Source organism: Rhinolophus sinicus, linkage group LG10 (assembly GCF_036562045.2).
Source record: "Rhinolophus sinicus isolate RSC01 linkage group LG10, ASM3656204v1, whole genome shotgun sequence".
Classification (NCBI taxonomy): Eukaryota; Metazoa; Chordata; class Mammalia; order Chiroptera; family Rhinolophidae; genus Rhinolophus; species Rhinolophus sinicus.
Genome location: NC_133759.1, coordinates 7,614,399 through 7,631,044, shown reverse-complemented (window position 1 = coordinate 7,631,044; position 16,646 = coordinate 7,614,399). Strand labels below are relative to the sequence as shown.

Genomic DNA, 16,646 nt, shown 5'->3' with positions numbered 1-16,646 from the left:
TGTTCCTTGGTGACAGTGTCACAAATTCCAGCCGTTTGACACCTGAAGATTGAAACTCAGTAACAGCCTTAAACAATGACCTAACCTGTGGTGGCTGAATAATCGTACCCAGAAAGTCATCAGCAGGCGACTCGGTACCTGCACCTCCAGGAGGCAACATCGCGTCCTGTTTTAAGCTCACACTCAAGTGTGGCATTTGAACTTTGCAATAAGTACCAATAAGTGTCTGTGTTTCCTTTTCATGAATGCCGATTTTCAGAATCGATTTCAGAACAGTTCTGTCAATACTTTTGCTGCTGTGAAGGGAAGCAGGAATGAAGCACTACAGAATGTTTCTACAGATAGTCAACATAACAGGGTCAACGGCAGACAATTAAGGTTTGAGTTAGTCCACTAGGGTAAAATGGGAATAGAAAATATTTTTTAAGTATGTCAGAACTTGAGAAAGGACTAATAACAGCTCAGAAAAAAGAAATTTCATTCACGATTCAAGCAATAATAGCTGAAGATACTGTTTAAAAGCAACCACAGCGGTAAAAGATAACCCACCATTCTGGCAACTACCTTCGTTTTCTTCTCTGGGCTTGGTGGGAGCTCCTTGTTTGGAGGGGTGGTGATGTCATTTCCGGTCACGCTCACAGGAGGCCGTCCTTCTTCTGGCTTGGCTATTCCTAAGTGGAGGAAAGTTAAGCTAAGCAAATGTTTTTCACACTCAGTTCAAAAATGCAAGCCTTAGCAGAGACAGACAACTAACTAGCACTTCATTCTGAAACAGTCCACAGGGCTGTGTTGCTGAAATGTGGACAAGACTCCTAAGCTCCCCTCATTGTGACGGAGGACAGTTTTAGATTCCAGAGATTCAGGCAGCCTGTCCCTGAGGAGAAGCAACCTAAGTGGGATTTGCACAAATGATCAATGGAAGGAAATGGCCCTTCAAGTTTGGTTTCCCTTCCCTGGAGACGGGCAAAGGGCTTCTGTCACCCAACCACTAACTCCCGGAGCACACAGGGGACAAAAACCTCTTCTACTAGAGTTTATCTCTTGGAATAAAGGTTGCAAAGAGATGGGATAAGAGCCAGAAGATCATCCAATGTCCTCCTCTTACTTCCTCTCCCTGTAAAGCACCACTCTATGGAGGATGTGAGATTAACTCGATCTAATTCTAGCAGTGACCCACATTTCCAACAAGGCAGAGAAGACCCATGAAATCAGACCCAGCGCAGAAATAAAGTCTACTGCCTAAGGCCATACCCAGCAGCCCCACTATGAGGAGGTTACTTCACATATAGGGCTACACCTGAAAGTACTTAAATGCATGAAATTTATAACCTGGGTACAGGGAAAATCTTTCGAATTCGTGCAAAATCCTGAAGCCACAAAAGGTAAGTTTGACTAAAGAAAATGAAAAACCTTCAACATGGCCAAAAAAAAATCGTGAACATCAAAAAGCAAATGATAAACAGGAAAACAAACATCTGAACCTCACATCAAAGACAAAGAGTTTATTATAAATTACTCCTACAAATCGATAACGCCTATATAGGCCAACAACCCACCAGAGAAATGGCCAAAAGAATATGCATACAGTTTACAGAAATACAAATCACTTTTGAATATAAGAAAAGATGTCCAGTCTTTAATGAAAAATGAAAATTCAAACTACACTGAGATGCCATTTTTAACCTAGCACACTGTCAAAAGCCCGAAAATTTGAAAGCAACTGTTGGGAAAATATGAGGACATATACTGCTGGCAAGTGTGAAATGTACTCATATGCAGAGTCTGGCGGTATCTCGGAAAATTACAAGTATAGATCAATTCTAATCCAGAAATCCCATTTCTAGCAATTTATATTAGAGATACATTCATACACCTGCAAAACAGCAAGTGCAAGGTCCTTCATCAGAGCACTGTTATGAAAGCAAAGGACTGAAATAACCGGAAGTCTGTTAATAGGAGTCTGCTTAAAGCATTATGGCAGAAATATCAATGTAATCTCTGAATCTGAAAAAATAAAAACACAAAACAATTATTTTATGACCGATAGGAAATAATCTCTAAGTGGGAAAAAAAAAAAAGCAAGGTGCAGAACAGTCTGTATAACATGAAACCATATGTCTAGAAAAGGAATGGGGGGATGGAAACACATTTCTATTGCGAATACACTTAATACATGCATTCAAAAGAATCACAAAACAAAAACCAATGGTAACTTAAATTTGAAGGGGGATGGTGCACTAAACTGGGGAGGGAGGAGACTTTATTTTAAAACCTTTTGTTTTAAGATAATTATATTCACAGGAACTTGCAAGTAAATGTACCGGGAGGTCCCACGTACCCTTCACCTGGCCTCCCTCCAGTGTTGATATCCTGCGTAACTACAGTACACCATGAAACCCAGGAAACCGATATTGGTACAATCCAGAGAGCTTATTCAGATATTTTGTTTTATATGGACTCATATGTGTGCGCGCATGCCTGCACATAGCTGCAGTTCTGTGCAATTTTATCAATTTTACGTAACCACTACTAACAAGACATAACTGTTCCAACACCACAGGGCTCCCTCATGTTCCCTTTATAACCATCTCACCCTTTTCCCTCCCTTTCCATTCTCTAAACTTCTGGCAACTACTAATCTGTTCTCTATCTCTATATTATTGCAAAACTATTAGCCACATGGAATTGTGCAAGATGCAACCTTTTGTTTCTGGCTTCTCTCATGGAGCACAATGCTGGGAGACGCATTATTAAGTCCCTTCCTACTGCTGAGGAGTATTCTACGGTCTGGCTGCACCACAGTTTAACCAGTCACCTTCTGGACGGCATTCTGGTTGTTTCCGGTTGTTGGCTGTTATGACCAAAGCTGCTACGAACATTCATGGAAAGGATTTTGAGTAAAACAGGCTCCTTGTTAGTGTATGGAAATGCAGTTGACTCTTACATGTTGACAGTGTATCCTGGGACCTTGCTGAACTTGCTTATTAGTCGTAGGAGATTTGGGGTAGATTCCTTGGAATGTTCTACACAGACAATGGATCATGTCATCTGCAAATAGAGACAGACTTATTTCTAATCTATATGCCTTTTATTTCCTTTGCTTTACTGCACCAACCAGAACTTCCGGTACAATCTTGAGTAAAGGGTGGTGACAGCAAGCATCTTTGCCTCGCACCCGACCTTTGGGTAGAAGCATCGTGTTCCATTATTAACTGTTCTCCCGCGATTTTTTGATCAGAGTTTTATCACGACTGACTGTTGGATTCTGTTGAACGTATTTTCTTCTCTATGATTTTTCTTCTTTGGACTGTTGGTATGGTGGATTACACTGACTGGTTTTTGATTGCTGAACTAGCCTTGCGTATCTGAAATAAATTCCACTTAGCTGTCGGGTACAATTACTTTCATAGTACATTGCTTGATGTGATTTGTTAATATTTTGTTAAGAATTTTTACATTTAAGTTCATAAGAGATATGGGTCTGTAGTTTGTTTTGTACTGTATTTGTCTGTCTGGGGTATCAGGATAATACTGACCACATGAAACGAGTTACCAAGTACTCCCTCATATTTTGATGTGTAAAATTAGTGTTATTCTTTAAATGTATGGCAAAATTATTTCGTGAAAACATCAGAAGATTTTTAATTAAAAATTCAATATCTTTAATGGTTATTCAGGTTATCTACTTCTCCTTGGTTAAGTTGTGGCAATTTGTGGTTTTCAAGGAATTAGTCCTTTTCTTCTAAGTTGTCGAATCTGTGAGTGTAAAGGTGCTCCTAGTATTCCCTTATTATCTTTTTAATGCGACAGTGACATCTCCTGTTCCTGTTACTGGTGTTTTGTCTTCTCTCTTCCTTGCCAGTTTTGTTAAAGGTTATCAACTGCATTCATTTTTTTAAGAACCAACTTTTGGTTTGATTTCCTTTGTCTTCTTGTTTACAATTTCACTATATTTCTGCTTCCTTTGGATTTTTGTACTTTTTCTAGCTTCTTGATGTAGCAATTTATACGTTATTGACCTCTTTTCTAATGTAAGTACTTAGTGCCATAAAGTCCCCTCTCAGCTCTGCTATCGCTACATTCCACAAATTTTGATGTGTTACATTTTCAATTTCATTCAGTTGTTTTTATGAAATTTCTTTTGAAAACTTCTTCCCTGATCCATGGATTATTTAGAAGTGTACTGTTTAATTTCCACATGTATGATGATTTTCCTGTGGTCTTTCTGTTATTAGTTTCTAATTCAATCCCATTATGGTCAGAAAATATATTCGGTATGATTTCAATCTTTTAAATGTTTTTCAGTTTATGACCCAGGATCCATCTTGGTAAGTGATCTATGGGTGCTTGAAAAGAAGGGATATCCTGTTGTTGGGTGGAATTTCTGTAAATGTCAATTGGATCCTATTGTTTGATGATATTGTTAAATATCTCTCTATGAATATTCCATTCAGTAGTTCTACCAATTGCTTAGAGTGAGATATATACTAAGTCCCCAACTATAAATGTGGATTTGGCTATTCTCCTTACAGCTCTATCAGTTTTTATTTCGTGTATATTGAAACTGTTTTGTGGCACATATACCTTTAGAATTGCTATATCTTCTTGGTGGATTGATCCTTTATTCTTTGCTGTGAAGTCTACTTTGTCTAATATTAATACAGGGAGCCACTTTTAAAAAAAAGTCATGTTAACATGATATATGTATTTTATCTTTTTACTTTTAACGTACTTAGGTCCTTTTGTTTGATATGCATTTGTTGAAGCTAGCATACTTGGATAATATTTTTAAAAATCTATTCTCACAATCCATCATTTAATTGTAATATTTAGACTACTTGCATTTAAAGTTATTGTTGATATGTTAGAGCTCTGCCATTTTGTTTTTTATTTTTATTTGTTCCCTCTGTTTCTCTCGCCTTCTTTTGGGTTATTCGAACATTTATTAGAATTCTATTTTGATGTTCTTATGTTTTTGTGTGTATTGTTTTGCCTAGTTTTCTTAGTGGTTGCTTTAGTTATTGCAACATATGTGTATGTACAGCCTATTGGTATCGTTTTACTACTTTGAAGTGAATTACTAAAAACATACTTCCATTTAGCATCTTTTACCCTCCCCAGTTAAAAAATAGGATGTCTTAAATATTTCCTTTTCTATTACATTTACACCTATTTTCACCCATTCCATTGTTCTTTAATTTCTGAAGTTCCAAGCCTCCTTCTGTTACCGTATCTTATCTTTTTGGAGAGCTCCCTTTAGCCATTCTCTAAGGGTATATCTACTAGCAACAAATTGTCTTAGTTTTCCTCTGTCTAAGAATGATGTCCTTATTTTCCCTTTATTTCCAAAGGATAGTTTTACCAGATATAGAATTTGCACTTGGCTGTTCTTTTCTTTTAGCACTTGAAAAATGTTGGGCTACCTCCTCTGCCCCTCCATGGTTTCTGACAAGACACACGCTATCATTTGAACTGCTGTTCCTCAATAGATTGTACATCATTTTCTCTGTGGTTGTTTTAAAGATTTTTTTGTTTTTAGTTCACCAAAGTTTATTGATATGCCTTGGTGCAGACTTCTTTGGGTTTTCCATTTGAAGTTTGTTCACGCTCTTGAATCTATAGGTTTATGCCTTTTGATAAATTTGGGAAGTTTTCAGTCATTATTCCTTTGAATAGTTGTTCAGCCTTACACTCCTTCTCACTTCCTGGGATTCTGATGATACAAATGTTAGATCTTTTGTTATTGTCCCAAAGGTCTCTGAAGAGCTGTACTTTTTTTTCCAGTCTATTTTCTCTGCTGTTCAGACTGAATAGATTCTATTGATCTGTCCTCAAGTTCACTGGTTCTGTTCCCTGACATCTTGAGTCCACTATCTAGTCCATCAGACACATTTTTTTGATTATTGCATTTTTTCTATCTATAATTTCCATTTGGTACTTTTTTATAACATCTATTTCTTTGCTGAGGTTTTCTAGTTTTTCATTTATTTCAAGGAGAAGCAATTTTATGATGGTGCTTTAAAATCCATTCTGTACTTTAGAAGGTAATCACTTGTTTCTAGCTATAGCGTCAACAACAGTTTAGTTTCCAGAGCCCATGCAGTGCAAGTCTGGCCTGCTGTGTTCTTCTAGCTCCGGGAAGCTCTTATTCCACCCGCTGGTACTGCCTGCAAAGGCTGAAGTTACTGCCCTGGGTGGCGAGGGGGTTGAGTGACGCCAGAACATGGAATGCAGAGTTTTTCCTGGTCTATTCTCTGGCTGCCTAGTTAGAACTCTGCTGGTGCTTCTGGAAGTGGAAAGCGACGATCTGGCCTTCTGCTGCTGGAGGGAAGGGTGCGGGAAGAACCCTCTCTAGGTCTCCTTTTGCCCTGGGGTAGAGGGCTGGAAGCCACCAGGCCAGCAGGTGCTGCTGGGAGCAGGAAGTACCTACCTAGGCTGCCTTCTGCTGCTGGAGGGAAAGGCCGGGGAGGACACATAGCTAGGTCCCCTTCTGCTAGTAGGTAGAAGGCTGGAGGACACCAGGCCTGTAGGCGCCACTGGTGCTGTCAGCTGCTAAGGGATAGGGGATGGGTCCCCCTGCTCATGTGAGGGGATCATCCTGCAGTGCTGCCAGTGGACCAGGGCTGCAGCTGCTGCCAGAAGTGACGAGAACAACAGGCAGGCCCTCCTGAGCTCTGCTGACACTGTCCCTGCAGGAGGACACAGCCCACCACTGCTGTTGGATACGGGCAGGCAAACAGGGCTCATATAGGTCTTCTACTTTCCTGGGCTTCTGGCAAAGAAGAGCAGGCTTTCCTCTTTTTTTTTTTCTTTTCTTCTTTTGTCTATGCTTGCTGGTGACTCCAGACTGGAGGCATTCTCCAGTGCCCAGACCAGGATATATGAACAATTAAAAAGAAAAACAACCCAGGGAATTCACTGCATTGTTCTTCCTCCAGTCCTGAGGTCCCTACTCAGTCTGCCCTCTGCTTTCCACCCTTCAGATTCCATTCAGGGAATCTGTAGAATTATTTCAGAGTATTTAGCTCTACTTAGCAATAAAAAGTGAAGCAATGTCATCTTGCTAGGAAGCTTTCTGATGTATAGAATTTTATACTTTCTGATGTTTGAAACCACATGTACTTTTAGTCAAAAATTGAATTTCGTTAGTTTTTTAAATGTGGAAAAAACAAACAAACAAAAAACCCACAACACCAGGTTGGTAACACCTTTGTTCTATAGCACGCCGAAAGAATATCTTACCACATGTGTGACTTGCTGATACCGGCCCCGGACCACTAGGAGCAGTTCTCAATAGGCACAAGGTTTTCCATACACAACATGAAGGCTTTGTAAGTCTCACTGCCTGTCATATACCCTGGCAACACCTCAACCTATACAAGTGAATGGTACCCAGCGAAAAACATCTGACCTGTGCACACGCAGAAATGCTCTCCCTCTCCCAGACGGTGCTTCTTGCCATAACCCACCGCCTTTGCCTCAGGGGTATATCCCAGCCAATTGCTGGAGACCACCCAAATGTCTTCACAGTTTTGTAAAAACAAAAAAATGTTCAAAACAGAACTCACTAACTGCTGCACAACTACCACCAACTGGGAAACGCAGGCTCAAAATCACAGTATCACCTTCAACACCTCTTTCTCCCTCTCTGTCCCCTCCCTCCTCTCCTCTCCCCGCCTCATACCTCATCCAGTTTTCAAGTCCAGTTGATTTCACCTCTGTTGTATTTCCACTATCATGTCCTCAGAATTTCACCTGCGACTACTACCTGAATCAAATGGTCATAACAGAATTTTTCACCTTTAATCTTCTGTCTTCCAGTTCATGTTATCTACTGAGAAGAGGTGAGTCTCCCCAAAGCAGATTTTGGGCCACTTTATTTATTGCCGTAGGCAGTCACCACAGTGTTCTAAACACAAGAGTAATATTCAAACTTCTCAGGGCGCATTTTTTCTCCCATTATTCCTCGCCACATTCTAGGTAGCTTTGGCATGTCTGCTCAGCCCATCCCCTTCTCCAGAGGAGTCTCCACATGAAGTGGGCAGGTCTACATGGCTAAGATTGGTTAAGAAGCCTGGCACACAGCTGACTGGACCAAACTGACCCAATAAGACACATTTACTCGCTCTTTCTCTAAAAGAAAAAAAACTGCAGCCAAGCAACCTTGGGTCCCTGAGACATAAGGTAGCATAAAATGGGGCAGAGAGCCCCTAACCATGTCAAACCAATGTTCTATGTAGACCGGAGCCACAAAGAAAGCAAAAAGTAAGAGATGGCAGAGAAGAAACAGTCTCCAGGAGGGAAGAGAACAGAGCTCATATGGAGGGGGGTGCAGAGGTTCCGAGAGCGCCACACAATGAACGCTGCCTGGTACACTGCTCCAAATGGATTCCCACAGATTCTTCTAGAGCCTATCAATAAACAACTTTTTATAAATATAAGTTTGTCTGAGTGTGTTTCCATCCTTTGCAGTCAAATAATCCTTAAGAGAGGGCTCCCTATACACTCGCCATTGTTCTTTGACCTAATGCGAGCTGTCCAGGCTTCATACCTTTGTTTCTACGCTCCCTCTGCCGGGATGGCTTTCCTTGGCATCATTAGGCATCCTCGGCTTCCGAGACCACCTGCTCCAAACACTTTCCCTGCTCCACAACCTTCTCACCAACACTCCCACCCCAACTAGACCATAAGCTGCTTGAGCTTAAGGCCAATTGCCAGCACCTAGATAGTGACGGCATTTGGTAGGCATGTTGAATAAATGAATTTTTATACAGTTTTACCTAAATAGCAGCTAGCAGAGCCAGCCTTCAAACATTTATCAGGTGAATGGATCAGTGGGGTTTGTCAATCATTTGAAAATTTTTTCTATCAGTATGACTTCTGTTAGCACAAACTAGGATGAGCTTGTTCTGAAATAAACAAATATCTTCACTCATCACCACCTAGAAAGTATGTGGCACTGAACTGGGCAGTTGGGGATCAATGAAAAGATGACAGAATCCTGCTCATGAGGCACTTCCAGTTCTGTCAAAACTAAAAGCCACGGAGTTGCACACCTTAATTCTTGTGCCTTGGAACCATAAGAAATCATAGGAGAAATAGGAAGCTTCTTTGACCACCTCCGTTAAAAACAAAACAGAAAAAAACTGTCAGTTTTCAAAGTCCTGTTCCAATTCCACCCCCTTAGAAAATACCACCTCTAATTTTAAGACAAAAAGTAAAAATTTTCATTAAAAATGTACTGAAAGAAATATTAGAGAAAACAGTTTCTAAAAAAAGGCTATTTTTTACAAACAAAAGCCATGTTTCAAATCTCCATTAACAAGCTTGTGAATCATGGCCCTTTGTGCTCAAACAGGACTCAGGAAAACAAGCTTTTTTAGACCACCAACAATAAGACCCATGGGGGTGGGGGATGGGAAAGAGAAGAAAGGGCCAAGAAGAAAGACACAGAAGGCGGCCACAAAAGACTGCAACATTTAGCTGTTTATTAAGTGCAAGTCTCTCCTTCTCTCTCTCCCTTTCTCCCCCCACATCCTCCAACACGCATACAGACGAGAAAACTAGAAGCAAGACTGGGTCAAACATGGAGAGCAGGAAAAGAATATTAAATAGCCAGCTTTAATAGGCTCTTTTTCAGCTTGAACAAAAGTAAAACGTTCTCAAAAGCAAAACGGAAAACAGAGCTTACACCCAGACTGTGCTACTTAATGACAGGAGGTCACTGCTGATAAACCCATTGTGAATACACAGCGACAGATTTTCCAGCAAGGAAATCAATCAGCTGCCACTGGACGATTTAGGGCCCAGGAACCATCTGACCAAACCAACAGGGAGCTGAGGGGTGGGAAGATGGGGGCGGGGGGTGGGCACAGTGACAGGTCAAGGAAAGGGCTCTATTCCTTATGCCCACCCACCAGCGCACATGCACAGCCACACTATCTGTCCCGCCAGCATTCAGGTTGACGCAGCCACATTCACTTCGTCCGCTTTCTCGCCTCACTCCCAGCATCCTTCTAAAGCCATGGCACTAAGCTTTCCCCAGTTCCCCAGGCGGTCACATGCTGCAGCAGTAGCAGGCCACCTAACCTCCTGCTGGGAATCTGTCACTTTGGTTCCTTGCTTGCTGTCTGCTTGTTCCCCATGGAGGCAAAATTTAGAAACATACCGTCACGTGGGGTGTCTTCACACAGGAACGATGGAGAGCTCTGGGTTGCGGTGACCTGGATTTCTTTCTCCTCCGCCAGAGCCTCCTGTCCTGGCGGTTTCTCACCTCCCTGGCTGACTTGGGAGCACGCCTCTGTCCTTGTCCCACTGACATCTTCTTGTCCTTTCTCCTTGCTGCTGACTTCAGGAATCTGCTCCAGCTTCCCATGGAGACACAGCCCCGCAGTGCCCAGCTCCTTCTTCCCTGAGCTGCTGCTGCTGCTGAAGTGGGTCGATTCTTCTCTCTTCTTGGCCACTGGGTCCTCGCAGATGGAAGGGGGTGTCTCTTCAGTAGACAGGATGGGCAGTTCCCCAGGGTTCAATCTGTAGCTAGCTGTCTGTTCCTCGGCCACCGTCATGGAGCGCCTGACGGCAGGAGCCCCCAGTTTCCTGGGCGTAGGAATGGGCGCTGGGCTACTGGGAAGAGGCAGCAGGCCAGAAGAAAGCTCTTCTCGGGCGGGCAGTTCAGGATACTTATCTGCAAGGTTGACAGCTGGGGGAACTGAGAGGTGGGAGCATTCAGACAGGGCCCGGCGCATCGCCTTTTTCTGCTGGGGAGCTTGGTCGAGCAAAGCCCCCTCCTCGGTAGAACTCAATTTCTCCAACTCTTTATCGTGGTCTCTGACGTGAGAGCTGGCATTCGAGTATTCCTGCGTGAACTCCACCATAGTGACAGGTGGAGTAGCAGTGGGTGAAAGCTCAGTAGTGGGGGCCAGGTGGGCCACAGCCACAGGTAGTGAGGACCCACCTTCACTCCCCACCCCAATCACCCGGCAGTCAGGAGCGATGCCATTCTCCTTTCCTGGACTTGCTTCCCTTGGGCCCTGACGGCCTGGAGCCACTGAATGAAAGTTGGGGTTCCAAACACTGGTTTCCTGTCCCTTAACAGGGATGTCAGCAGCCCCAGGGAGATCCAGGGCTGGCTGGTTCTTGGTCTCCGGCCCATTGTTCCCTGCCACCATCCCCTGAACTGTAGTGGCTTTGTTTTTGTCTGGCCCCTCTCTGGATCCCAGCTGGAACACGGCTGTCTTCTGGTGGGGCAAGTGTCCCTCCGAGGCAAGGCAGGGGTCTGAAATCACATACCTGCTCTCCAGGGGACCCCGGCTTGCTTGCAGCTCCTGGTCCTGCACTTCAATGCCGAGCTCTTTGTCTAGCTTCCCCTCAAAGCAGCAGAGCTTATTCGGCTCCAGGAAGCGGGCATTCTTCACAAACCCGTCTTTCAGCTGCCCGTCCACACTGACATTCAGCCCGATTTCATTCAGTTTGCCTTCTGTCCGCTGCCACTCGAATCCAGCTGGGCTGATTTCTTTCGGGGAGTCCATTCGGCACTCTGCAGGCCCCCCCTGACAGAGCTGGCCGTGCACAACAGCGTGAGAGGCCGGCTGCCTGTCTGAGAGCGACATTGTCTCTTCCACAGCTCTCCCCCCTCTTGCTAATGGAGCTCTAACACCACCTACGATCGCACAGAGCTGGCAGTGACATCACACCACGTCCCCAGTACTCATGACAAAACCCATCTTTCCCCCAATGCCCCTCTCAGCTCAAGTAGCTGGGTACTAAATGTATTTACTAGTATGAAAGAAAGGAAGAAAGAATGAATGAAAGAGAAAGGAAGAGAAAGGAAGAAACCTGCTACCCTCTGCACATTCAAATGCCAGTTAAACAGAAAGTGCACTTTCCTGTTAACTAGCACTCTGTTTAGATCTGCAATTTCAAATACCGTATGGTGCCAATGTGGGTCTGAGGGTAGTAATTCTTCTGGCTTTCACCAGTGTAGATCCATGCATACCCACACATTCACTTATCTGACACTATGCCCACACTTCCACATTCACCCACTCAAAACGCTGGTTTAAAAATAAGCAAGACTCATTTGCCAATCTCAAACCATCATCACCCTTAAAGAACAATGATTCCAGAAAATTGCTCAAAATTTCATTTAAAAAAAACACCCTTTAATGTAATATCAAAACTGGAAGCATTCATTTCTCAGAGGAAGAGTGGGTTTGCTGTCATAGCAACTTATAAAATTCTTGAAAACCGATCTGAGTGGAGTTCCCAAAGCCCAATAAGGGCTTCTGTAGTTCCGCATCGTGCCAGTTTAATAAAGCGTTCACTTAAAGATCAACAATTTCAAGGCTTGGGGACATGTATCCCAGCTATGACAATACACCCCGGCATTTCTACTCTTGCCCCGCTCCCCCTTGGTTCCTTGGACCAGCTGGGTGTCCCTCCTGCACCAGCCCTGTCCTTTCCAGCCCTGCTGCCATGTGGGTCAATTCATCCGCTCTGACGTCTGGAACGTAAGACTCTGCAGTCTGTGGCCTGGGGTTTCACCTGCCCACCAGAGCCCACTGCCCCTATTTAATTCAGCATGGTCCTTTGCTGCCCTGGCCTATGCGCTTACAAACTGTACATTCAGGACTGAGGAATCCATAAAAGAAAATTATTGGGGGCAAAAAAATGTTACATTGGAAGGAGAGGCTATACTCTACCTCGAACAAAGCTGACCTTTGTTGCCCTGCCTGTAAGTCACTATCCTGTACTAACATAGGAACTGTGAAATATTCCATCAAGAATGCACGACCTTTCCGTCTGGCCACAGCCCTCAGGTGAGCCAAGATGGGCGCGTGCAGGTACAACACCCAGGAGCTATGGAGGAAGCAGCAATCCGACGTAATCGGTTTCTTCTCAGCGTGCACTGCGGGCAGTACCGCCAGCGCTCCGCGCTCCACGGCGCCCCCGCCCTGCCCGGCCAGATACAACACGCAGGCCGGGACACAAGGCCAAGCACGGTTACGTCATATATCAGATTCATGCGCGCTGTGGTGGCCGCAAATGCCCAGTTCCTAAGGGTGCGACCTACGGCAAGCCTGTCCATCACGGTGTCAACCAGCTAGTTTGCTGGAAGCCTTCAGTCTGCTGCCGAGGAGCGAGCTGGACGCCACCGTGGGGCTGAGAGTCCTTCTTCTGACTGGGTCGGAGAGTCCACGTACACATTCTTCGAGGTTATCCTCCCTGATCCATTCCACAAAGCTATCAGACGGGAATCCTGACACCCAGTGGCTCAGCAAACCAGTCCACACGCACAGAGAGATGCGAGGGCTGACATGTGCAGGCCGCAAGAGCCTTGGAAAGGGCCAGCGGTCCCACCACGCAAGTGGTGGTTCCCGCCCTGCAGCCTGGGTAGGGCGCAATGCTCTCCAGCTCCATCATTACTGCTGATGTGAGTAATGTTTGTAAAATTCTTACCTAACACACAATTTAGGAAAGTCACGTCTGCTTAAAAATATTCTTTGTTAAAACTAGTTGTCTGCAGACTGTTTCATGAATGCTTTGTCAAATCATGAAAAAATGCAATAACATATGCAGACTATATAAGTGCTGGTGTATCTTGTTTCTCAAGATACACACTTTTGCCTTCGCTTTATCTTACTAGGGAGTTTATATGTCTGTGTTTAAAATGCTATTTGATATAATAGGTATAAAATAAATTCTGTGAAAGAGGGAAAAAATAGAATACATGGTCTATCTTTTACCTGGAGGAAGAAAAGTGAGCTTGGTTTTTTAAAAAGCCATTTGCAATCAACTGCAATGATTTGGTTACAGTTTTTCAATAATGCTGTTAGAAAAACAAGGGCTAGTTTAAAATGTTCCATTTTTGGTCTAGAAAGTGTGAAGAGATTACCAAGGCCCAGCAAAGGACAGTTTCCCTAACTCTGTCCCTAAGTTCTCACCTTCTCTACTATTCATACCACTCACGTAATTTACTCAAGACCCCAAGGAGCATGCAGGACACACACTGTATGTCCTTTGCATCAACTTCAGTACCTAACACCGGGCTACGTTCATGGTCATAATTGGCAGTGATGCAATGCTGAGAAAACTATGAATTTCCATTTGATCTCTGTCCTGAACATAAACCGAGTCTCACATACACCCCTCCGTCCTCCTGACCTTCAGCAGTTCAGTAGCTGTACATGTCAAAGCACAAGAAAGGTTCACTGGTGAGGAACCAGGGTCACCTTACTCTACGACAAAACTCTCACTAAGGGACAGGAAGTGAGGACGTAAGATGAGATGAGGGCGGTGCCGGCAAGGTCATGATTCTAATTAGCAATGGGAAAAAATGAGAGGAGAGTCTTGGGTACAGAAAGGCTTAGTGATGAAATCAGTCTGAGTCAATTCTGGCTTTCTTACCTTTTAAATATGTATCTTATAACTGAATAATACAATTAAGTATGTACAATATATGATGGAAGTTCTGACAGTCTGGTGAGGAGGGTGTCATTGCAATGCGGTCCAAACATGCCACCGACAAAGATTTAGAAAATACTTAGAAAGCAGATATGCTTCAACAGACCCAGCCCCTCAAAAACTAGTCACTCTCCCCAAACATACATACACACACATATATACACACCACACACACACACACACACACTCAATTTACTGACACCTTCTATTGGTTTGTGGGGAAAAATAATTTGGCTTGGAGTTAGAAGCCCAGGTTTTAAAGTCTCTCTGTGCCTCTTAATAGTTCTGACTGAGCAATTCACATAATGGCTCCTAGCTTCAGTCTCTTCATCCATAAAATGAGGGGCATCTTTAAGGTGCCTTCCAGTTTCACATTTTTAACACTCTTACACCTCAATAAAAAGCGTTGAAACACACACTCAAGGAATCACAGGTCTGCTGCTATGTCCAACTCACAGTGTGGCACCAGAGGCCAATAAACGCCCCCCTTCCCCATGCAGGGTGCATGAGTAGGGGGTGCTGGAGCACGTCTGAAGAAAACGGCGATCTCAGTTGGCCGCCATATTCTGATGGGCAGAGAAGAGCCTCAGCGAAGAGCAAGCCAGCCTACCCAGACCCTCCCCACTAGTACCAAAAAGGAAAAAAAAAGCTAAGGCAGAAACTAGAACTGCAAGGCCCTGCTACCTGCAATCTCACATGTCCTGCCTCAGCGATCGATCCATAAACAGCAAATGGCAAAATGTGAGTCAGCCAGAAGACCAGCAGCAGGAGCCAGGACAATGAGGCTGGCCAGTGACAAAGGAGCACGTTATTTGGGGTCAGAATGTGGGCAGCCTGAAGGGAGATCATGGCGAGGTCTGTCTCCGGTCACTGCATCTGGCAGAGGCCTCAGAGTCACAGGGCTCAAGAGTCAGGAGAGGCCATTGGGAAGGTCCGTGGCCAAGAAGTCCAAGCCCAGACAAGAAGCCCAGACTAGTGGCAAGTGCCCGAGACAGCATGTCAGCTAGACGCTCAGGGAGGCACTACGCTCGGTGTCACCCAGGGCTCTGGGTACAACAGGACAACATAAGGAGCAATATGGAGACACCCACAGAATCCACCCCTCATGGAGGTGTGAGGTCGTATACAGACAAAGCATTTCACAAGGTCGCTAACACACGGAACGTACCCACTGAGGCCAGCTTAAAAAAACAAAAAGCTAACAAAATGTATTTATGCATAAAGTAGGTTTTCTCTCTCCCAATAGGGAATTTGATTGTGAAATGATCAAGCTGGACTGGAGAATTAGTACATGGAATCTCTCTGCTGAAGAAGGTTAACAGAAACAAACCAAACCATCAACTACAACAAACACTATACAAACCCTAATTTCAATAACGAATTAACAGACAAGAGAAAAGAAGGTAACTGTCGAAATCTGAGGAATTACCTAAAGGAAATAATAGCCCCTTCTCCAAATCTCTTTTAGGTCAAGGGTCATTCCATAAAAACAGTACTGCCAAGGACACGGAAGTATGTGCTACGGCACAGAATTGGAATGCTGGCGCTCCTCTGACTTCACCCGCTCATTTTACAGAGAAAAATGGGATCCAGAGAGAAAAGAATAAAATGGTTTGTCCAAGACCAAGTGGTGAGTTCATGGAAAAGCCACACAGAAGATGCCTGGTCTCCGACTGCCGTCTCCCACACCACTGAGCAAAAGTTAATCTTAGTCACTGGATGCCCTCTCCTTTTTAATGTTCGTTTATTTCATTTTATTTTTTTGCTCAATGAAGAAAAGTACTTTAATTTGACATTATAACTTGTCTTTTTGTAATCAATTCAAAACTCCCAAATTAATATACAGTATGTATACATGTGAGTATAAGTGTACGTGTGTTTGGGGAACAAAAGCAACCTTGAAATAAAGAGGAGAAAGAAGCAAAACATTTACTTTTAGTGTTTACCTTATACCTTATACCTTTCTCGTGGTCTTAATTATGCAAAGAATGATGGAGGTGGGAGTGGCTTATTCCTCAGCAATCTTCCATTACTATTTTCCATTCTCAAGAGAATTTACAGGTATGTCAATGGCTTTTTATAGGCCTCAGCTCTGTTAGCTACCTTCATGATGCTTCCGAGTAGGCAGGCAGGCAGGCCCTCTGCCTTCACAAAGAAAAATCAGACCCAGAGGCTTTTACAGA

The 16,646-nt window shown here is 43.8% G+C and overlaps 1 protein-coding gene across 40 annotated transcripts in view; it reads right to left on the bottom strand.

Moving 5' to 3' along the window:
* The window catches only part of MAP4 (microtubule associated protein 4), a 151,361-nt gene that overhangs the window by 18,404 nt on the left and 116,311 nt on the right, over window positions 1-16,646 (bottom strand). For 20 of the 40 annotated variants that reach the window (XM_019723965.2, XM_074312421.1, XM_074312423.1 and 17 more), the window contains one exon: window positions 550-671. In XM_019723965.2, coding sequence (XP_019579524.2) covers window positions 550-671 — 122 coding nt within the window. The remainder of the gene's footprint in view (window positions 1-549; window positions 672-16,646) is intronic. The other 20 variants (XM_074312425.1, XM_074312427.1, XM_074312431.1 and 17 more) reach the window with 1 other exon arrangement.